This window comes from Papaver somniferum, chromosome 1 (assembly GCF_003573695.1).
Source record: "Papaver somniferum cultivar HN1 chromosome 1, ASM357369v1, whole genome shotgun sequence".
NCBI classification, from domain to species: domain Eukaryota; kingdom Viridiplantae; phylum Streptophyta; class Magnoliopsida; order Ranunculales; family Papaveraceae; genus Papaver; species Papaver somniferum.
The window spans coordinates 40,305,169-40,313,886 of record NC_039358.1 but is presented as its reverse complement, the minus strand read 5'-3'; the positions used below and the strand labels follow the sequence as shown (position 1 = coordinate 40,313,886).

The 8,718-nt window shown below is 35.6% G+C and overlaps 1 protein-coding gene across 1 annotated transcript; it reads left to right on the top strand.

Annotated features, from left to right (window-relative positions):
• The first annotated feature begins 1,088 nt into the window (after positions 1–1,088).
• LOC113290542 lies at positions 1,089–6,686 on the top strand. The gene is made up of 14 exons (XM_026540159.1): positions 1,089–1,187; positions 1,279–1,344; positions 1,432–1,497; positions 1,998–2,073; positions 2,546–2,632; positions 2,948–3,045; positions 3,524–3,585; positions 3,685–3,772; positions 3,859–4,016; positions 4,287–4,329; positions 4,792–4,857; positions 5,458–5,535; positions 6,019–6,099; positions 6,448–6,686. Exons 1-14 carry the CDS (start codon positions 1,089–1,091, stop codon positions 6,532–6,534), a joined length of 1,155 nt encoding a protein of 384 aa, XP_026395944.1. The 3' UTR covers positions 6,535–6,686.
• The last annotated feature ends 2,032 nt before the right edge of the window (positions 6,687–8,718 follow it).

The following is an 8,718-nucleotide window of genomic DNA, read 5'->3' as shown; positions in this document are numbered from 1 at the left end:
GGTAACACTACATTCGGATTTACATTTTTTTTAAGAATTTAAAGTGCCATGTGGCAAAACAATGTGTTTAAAATAAATGACATAATAACTTTAAAATACAGGGACACATAATTCATCTTCGTTTTTTTTTTTTTTTTGCCAAATTATAGACATGTTTTTCACAAGAATCAACAATATTGAAAACCGTAAAAACATAACTGAAATTGGAACTGAGAACTAAAGCAATACATAATAATGCTGACAATAATATTGTAATTAGAAACCAGAATTTTATTGAAAAACCTGTTGATTGTTGATGTTGCAGGTGTTGTCAAAAATGAGGAAGATAAAGAACCAAACAAAGAAGTAGAAGAAGAATAAATATCCGAAGAAGAAAAACAATAAGTAACCAAAGAAGAAAGTAGTGACTTCGGTGAGAGTGTTAGTCATGGTGGTGGTTGTGAAGAAGGTTGTAAGAGTGTTAGTCGCAATAGTGGCAGTCTCGCGGTGATGATGAAGAAAAAGAAGTGAATAAAAGGAAGTGGAGAACAAGTGGGTTTTCTGTGTTTGAATTGATCTCGACTCAGTGAAAGATGAAGACTAGAGAGTAAAGTTAAATTCAGTACCTAGGATTACAATATACTAATGGCTAGGATCAACCGGTCGTCTGGTACCGGTACGGGCGGGAGTAGGCTTAGAACCATTTCTCATACCTCTAATTAACGGTTCTGAATTTTAATCCCGTTACCTCGACCGTTGGTCTCGGTTTCGTTTCAATTTTCGGCCCGAACTTGTCTATTCTAATCCAGTTTCGCGATTCTAGTCGGATTGGCGCGCAACTCTACATATTGTCGATCTATCTATGCAATTCGGAACTAAGTTTATAACCATTAGATCAACCAAGTGGTTTTTAGTTTAAACCGAAGTAAAATCCGTCCGGCTAAATGTAAGCTGACTGTAAAAAATATCAGCGAAAACCCGGAGCACGTGGCTCTCAAGTGTCAAATGTTTTCTATTAGTATAATTTTTGAAGGAGAACCAAACAAACTCGTAGACAAAACCAGCGCTCCAAGCTCCCGCCATAATACCAAAAAGATTTTCCAGAGAAAATGTTAGAAGCAAAGAGTTTGAGAAAAGCTGTGATTTCTCCAACTCTGGTTCAAAATCCTTCTCCTGGAAATCTACAGGCTACTCGTTTTGCTCTCCATGTAAAACCCTGAACCCTAACCCTCTTTCTCTCACACTCGCATTCGGATTCTTAACCTTCACTTTTCTTTTTTTTTTTTACAAAAAAATCAGGTTAATGAAGATGAATCTTATTGTTCCGCATTTATAGCTTCAGGACGCAATATATACAAGCTTGAGGTGATATTTTGATCCCAATTTGATACTTAGTTTTTTGTGGATTTCTTATTCTGATTAGGTAATTGATTCTTTGTTTTTTCTATTTAGATTTCATTAGAAGATTTTTCGATCTCCAAGGGAAAGGAGAGCCTCTTGATTCCTGTTCCTGCAAAGGTAAAGAAACATTCATTCAGTATACGAATTGATAAATTATTGCTGCTGCTCAACTTATCTTTTATGAGTTTGGTCATAGAAAGGGTTTTTGGTGAAGGCTTGATGAATTTTATCTATAAGATATGTCAATTTTGTTGAGAAATATGTTGTTGTTTTCTTACAAGGTTGCAATTTGCAGTTTTATGATTCAGAGAAGTGTATAATTATTATTGTTTTCAGGTTGGTAGATGTCTAATTGTTACTAATTTTATTCCAATGCTTTCAGAGGTTCTTGGAAATATCCTTGGATACCTTTTATATGTGTCAGACTATGACGCTCACACGAGCCTATAATTGTTTTAGAGGTTATTCTCTAGTTTTGAGTAAGAGTGGTTTGTTGACTGTTTCTTCTGTTCTTTTTACGTACAATTTAGTAGCAATTTCTGTTGTCATGCTTTCATTATGATTCTTATCTTTTATTTCTATTCTGAAAGACTAACGTAGTGACTTCCTTTTTGAAGGTTATCCGTTCTTCACTGCTTAAACGTTGTCCCCATCGTTCGGAAATTCAAAGTGTGGTGCTTGCTGGAACAGATTGTAAGTTTTTGTGCTGTATCAAATTCATTCTTCAATCTGCAATGATTTTCTGATTTGAGATTAAGTGTTGTACGATAATCTGAAGTAGTTATACCTTTACTAATGGAAAGGTGCCTCTTAGCATATAACACATTAATTTTGTTCCCTTAGTGCAGTGGTCAAATGTTGGTTCTTAATCAAGTAGCATCTGCTGTAGATCCTTATATAACACATTATTTTTGTTCCCTTAGTCCAGTAGTCAAATTTTGGTTCTTAACAAGTATAGCATCTGCTGTGGATTCTTGTATATGCTTAATTTTCTTTTAGTATTGATCCAATGAAGATGAATAAGTGTAAGAACATTTGCAATAAACCACAAAGTTTAATCTCGAAATACTTATTATCCATAGCTGCATACTGTGCTTGATTCTCCAAGTAATGGATCTTAATACAGAAGTAATGTCTTTAATTGATCTTTATTTTTCAAATGCAGCATCTTCTGGGAATGACTGCTTAATACTGGGATCAGTGGATTGTTATGGCCATCTTTTTGTATCTCGGTTGGTTACAAGTGATCAAGGTACCTTTTCTTTATGTGTTGTTTGGTTTATCTTAATGCATCCAGATCTCATGTTCACAATAAAAAGTCATAGTCCATAGATTCCCTAAATTATTCTTGCTAATGCATCCAGATCTGATAGTTAGGTGATGCCTAGCACTGATAAAATAGTAAACCTCAGAAGTGTAATCCAACTTACTCATCAAAATATACCGAAGGAACATGTTTTTGTGCTTCCCTACAAGCTGTCATACGGAGACCCAAGTCCTGTTACTTAAATCCGTTTTTGTTGTGGCCAATTGTTGATCTTATTAATACGCACTACTGAATTTTCAGATGTTGACAGGATCACATATTCAGTTTTACCTCGTGATAATGGTGTAGGGGAGGGAAGTTGGGCAGGGCTTTGCTTCAATCCAAGCCAATGGTCCATGGTACTTACATTGTCACATCTGCACATATTAAAGATTTTCAATGGTGATGTGATACAATTTTATCTTCTGATCAAGCCTACAAGGATCCTAGTATTTGGACTTACTCTGGCTTGCTTAACACTTTGTTTTCTAGGCAGCTGTCGCCCGTAGCTTCTGCAAAAGTGTTGATGTTATGACCAAGATATCCACCTAAGGAGTTTCTCCCGTGAGTATATATTTTTATTTTATTTTGGCTGTGCTCTGTTGCTATTATAGATCGGTATCGGTGCAAAGGAGATGAATGCTTTGCTCAAGTCCAAACGCATCTGTGTTTTCTCCAAGAGTTAGCCTTTGCTTCCTAAGGGTTGAATGCCATATTTGTTACACCAAACTTTTTCGTTTTTGTCGAAAAATCTGTCTGGCGTACTTGATATCCATTCTTTCTTTTGTCTGATATTTTATGAGGCTGCTATTTATGACTCACCTGATCTGTCTCCAGTCCATCCATGGCTTGAAACCACCCTTTCTGCAGTGGATATCCCTGATTAAAAAGCCTAGCATGTACATGCAGAAAGCTCTAGTATTCTTTAGATTCAGTTACCGTGCTTAAATTGCATTTTGAAGATGCTTAGTTTGTTAATTAGAATAGTTATATTTCAGCTTGTATTATCCAGCTGCACTGAGCTTCGTGAAAAGTTCATTTTCTACAAATGAGGATTCCATATTAGCAGTTGCTGAAGGTTGCCAGGTACGGCTGTCCACCATTTCTAGTTTAAAACACGTAATCTGCATGATATTTGGTTCTTACACCATGGGTACTGTGTAGAACTGCAGCTGAGCATATGGGATTTGAGGGTGAAAGAGAACGGTGGTTGCATACAGAGAATCTGTGGCTCTGTGGGAGATATCCTTTACGCTGTTTGTGGTGACTCAGCTGGGAACATTGCAGTAGGTGGAGCTGATCGTACTGTGACTGTCTATGATCCTCGCAGGTTAGCAACTCGGCGTTTCCCTCAACACTTGACCAGTTAACAGAATATGTTTGGAAAAGTTGCGTAATGCGAGTACCAGTGATACGTTAGTCTGTTATGCACACTGTCCCTAATTTCGACAGTACATATCTTTTTAGGCAGTGATAATTATGTTTAGAATTTTACACAGATAAAACAAGGTTAATTTATTACCTTTTTATGTCAGATGTCGTTCTTCTACAAATACTTATGCTCCCTATGTAGAGAAAATAACAGTTACTTGTGTTACAGATGGTCGGCTTTGGGGAGATGGGTGAACTGCTCAAAATACGAGGTGAGAGTAGTTATAGCGAGATGTCAGCTCACTGTTCAGTTTTATGATTATACAATGTACTGCTTCTCATACTTCCCGTAGATTTTTACTTGAATGTGAGCATCTGATGGAGCTACAATTACTCTTTATATTGCTTGCAGCTGAGAGTTTGAGCATGTGGTTGTTTTCATATCTGTTTTATAAAAGATTGTGATATTGTGGTTAGGTTCAGTCGGAATCTGTTTATCGTATTAGCCTGATCTTTAATCAGTTGTCTGTCATCATCAACAAAGCTGTTGCAAGTGCACCAAGCTGCTTGATTACATGCATTTTGTTTTTACCATTCACAGTTAACTGTGCTTCTGCGTTCTAAGTGATTGCTGTGGATACACCCTGCCTTGTGATTTCTTTCCTTCTAATGGTAGTAGTCCAGATGGATAGAAGATTATAATTTTTGTTTTGTTTTGTTTTGTATAATTGCAGATAACTGGACTTGCTTTCTCATCACTCGAACCAAGTCATATCTACGTACAAGGTGTTGACTATGAGGTGAGTGCCCAATTAAATCCTTCTCTTTCTCAGTTTCAGGCTAGTCATCCATAGATCATGACATAAAAAAGAAAAATAACAAGAAAGAAAAAAAGAAATCCACAGCAGTGCTTTTTATACTGTGCTATGGTATAATGAATTTGCCATATCGACTAGTATCCTTGTGATACTTAAAAACTGAAGATCACATAAATGATATAATTCTTTCTGACACATTATGTTTATTGAATTTTAGGCACAAGAGCACATAAATGATATATTGAGTTTTCGGCCCACCTACTGAACCTACTCCTTAGTTATAGTAGTCACATGCTTGTCCTAGGAAAGCGTTATGGCTATCTTTTTCCCTGCAATAAAATCATTAAATTCATCGTTGAACTCTCATGCTCTGAGGTTTTATTTGAATTTATCTCTATACACTCCAATGATCCAAAGGGTGGCTCTACAAAATAATGAACTTTAGAAGAACATGGTGGAAATTGTCATGTGTTTGACAGAATCATGCAGTGTGTGTGCACTCTTTTAATAGTGATAACCGGTCTGGTCAATGATGAGCCACCACTTGAAATTGAATTTTTATTTTTGTTTTTATTTTTTCAGGTATTTTGTGGAAAGTTTAAAGAGAAGGAAAAAGTACTTTCCTTTAAAGGTGACTCAAACTGGCTGGGCTTCAGCAAGGTATGTGATTATCAATATACCAAAAGCTTCCAAACATAATCTCTAGGCAAAAACATCCATAAACAAACACAGTCAATTGGTTTCTTGTGCCCCACAATCGTATGTCAGCAATCTTCAAAATTGTCAACGGTCTACTTTAGAATCCCAACTTTGCTTACTCATTCTTAATGTTAGTGAACAGAACCCACAACTTTAGCTGGTCAATCTGAATTGTGTTGCCCACAATCCAATCCATACATTTGGTTCACTCTCTTTCAATTGAGCACTGCTCATTCTGTGGTGGTTTTAATGGTAAAATCATCTAAATTGGAGCTATGAAGCATCCGACTTGTGATATCGTCAGGTGACAGAGTTCACAACTCGATTACTGCTGGATATATCTTGATCCAATAAAATAAATCTGATGTCATTGCCCTCATTTTTTTTGATTTGTGTGTAGAAGTTTCACATCATGCTAATTGACATGCGCCACACTTTTTGCAGTGCTTCAATAGGGATCTAGTAGGTGGCTGGACTGATTCTGGTAGCATATTTCTAGCTGATATCACAACAAAAGAGAATGAAGTATGAACTAAACTTAACACTTGTTACCCAATATTTGCTTACTCATTATTAATGTTTGTGGATGAAACCCACAACTTTAATTGGTCTATCTGAATTGTGTTGCCCGCAATCCAATCCATACATTTTGTTCACCCTCTGGGTGGTTTTAATGCTAAAATCATCTAAATTGGAGCTATCAAGTATCCAAATTGTGGCATCTTAGGGTGACAGGGTTATGTATCTAACAACTCGATTACTGCTGGATATTTGTTGATCCAATAAGATAATACTGATGTCATTGCACTTTTTTTTTAATTATTTTGTTGAAGTTTCACATCATACTAATTGACATTCGCCACACTTTTGCAGTGCTCTGATATGGATCTAGTAGGTGGCTGGACTGATTCTGATAGCATATTTCTAGCTGATATCACGATAGAAGAGAATGAAGTATGAACTAAACTCAACACATGGTGTCCCTTGATGACTTCTTAATCTCGTTTTGTTAACCTCACTTTTCCTTTTTAATGGTTCAAAGATGCTTAGTGGTTTGAGTCAGTCAAAGTCTCAAGTCATTTGATAGATTCCCATTGTCCAAATTCATCTGTTATAGCTCCTTTAGGCAGATAAAACATTGTTATCATCTCGTCTTAAATCGATAAATATTAGTATTTATTAATTGTAGAGAACATGAATTGAATTTTCACAATTGAACCTTATCTATTGAACCATACCTTTCATAAACACACATACATCAAGATCTTTCTTTGATATCTCGATATTTAGTCATTGTGGACCTCTCTGCCTTTTCAGAGCCAACTATGGGTCAAATTCATTAACACCTTTCTGTGAAGTGGTATAAAAATATGATATTCAACATCAATGTTGTAGGGTTCTAATATCTTCCTTGGTTTCAATTTTAGTTACAGTGGAACCTCAAATTCAACTGTTCCTTTTTGTTTTTGATTAGTTATGAATTTGCCGTTTGTTGAGAGATGCTATCGATATGTTTCTTTTATCTTGTCATGATTCTATTCTGAGAGGGATATCTAACTAGTTTTGGTATCCAGTAATGGGTTGCATTTGTTAGGTTTTGTTTTTTTACTCCACTTGTTTGCAGATTTTCTCTACTTTCAACTTCCCTTTTGACTTCTTTTTATTTTTCAAGTATTTTTCTTTTCCCATGTTGGAGGATAATGATCCACGTGAGGTTCTACTTTTCAACTTATGGTTTTGTTTTGTGTTGCTTTGGTGGTGGTTGTGTTAGGAGGCCTAAGAGTGGAACTCAATTTTGTTGTACTGGGTGTTCAATCTACAGCTCATACTGAAATGATTTTCGTAAAGGTCTATTATAGACTTACATGCGTAGCATTAACATAAATCTCCCTTGCTAGTTGCCAATAATTTTGGGGTCAATCCAAGCTTTTTGATAGAGAAAGAAAGACACCCACTTCCTTAGCCTTCAAGTTTTGCTACATTCCTCAAGTGAACCTTCACCAGTGGGACTGCATCCCGGTTAACCCTCAAGTCTAAGACATTGAATATAACACTAAATAAACTGCATTTATGTTCTACAACTTCAGCTAGTTGAAACTCGAAAGTATTTGCATTTTGTTATGAGATAACGTCTCCGGTTTGTATTGTTGTTAACTGCCTAGATTGTTTGAGGACTTGCCTCATATCAGTTCTTAGAAATCCTTTTGTCACACTCAGGGTGACCAAAGGGTACAAATCAGTGAGAATGATCTCGATACGACGTTCGCATTTTTTTTTTTAATCTAATGCAAAGAAAGAATTGAACAATTTAACATCTTATTGGATAGTTAGGTATAGTTTAGCCATCGGGGGTAGGTCTTGATTGAGCTAGCCACTACAATCAATGAAATATATTATTGAACATCAACATTGTTTCTCTTTAATCTTACTATATTCATTTGAAAATTTGGCAATTGCTTACGTTGTGATTAATTCGTGACCTCCATTGTGTGCAGTTTTAAACTCAACCTGTTTTCCTGATCTATCTTTCCAGAGATATCTTGATACCAATTCAATCATTCAAGTTGACCTAGTTGATTTGATGGATAATGTATGGGTTTATACTTTGTCTAATATCTACTAAATAAATACATTCATATGGTGGATTTTTATCAATACTATCTTGAAAACCTTAACCCTGCCAACTTGCAAGATGGATATAAACAATTTGGACAATTGCTAAATAATTTTTGGTAGTACAGGCCACTTGTATCTGGATGGTGCCGAATTTGCCATTTTTGATACCTGGAGAACCTAGGTCATTATGTTAAATTGGAGAATTTGCACATTATTTAACTTCCTCCTTTGCTTTAATTTTGGTATTTGTAAATTGAGAGATAAGACTTTAAACACACGTATATTCGGTATATAATCAAAAAAAGGAATAAACCTAAATTATTCGATTTCTTTTGTTAGTAGTGTGGGTTTAATAATATCCGACCTAGATAAAGCAATCAATCACATAAACACGTGATTAGCATATATCCATATTCTTGTTATTAATAGTTTATTTGATCATCATTATGGGGTTGCTAATCAAATTGCTGGATTGCTGGTGATCTTCCTCGAATGTTACATAAAATCTCCCTTAATCATATACTAATA

What these genes read in the sequence shown, in the direction of transcription:
- LOC113290542 (XM_026540159.1), top strand. Translation starts at nt 1,089, where the DNA reads ATGTTAGAAGCAAAGAGTTTGAGAAAAGCTGTGATTTCTCCAACTCTG. An exon ending in CAGTTGCTGAAGGTTGCCAG is followed by an intron (nt 3,773 to 3,858) that starts GTACGGCTGTCC and finishes GTAGAACTGCAG; the next exon opens with CTGAGCATATGGGATTTGAG. An exon ending in TACAAGGTGTTGACTATGAG is followed by an intron (nt 4,858 to 5,457) that starts GTGAGTGCCCAA and finishes TTATTTTTTCAG; the next exon opens with GTATTTTGTGGAAAGTTTAA.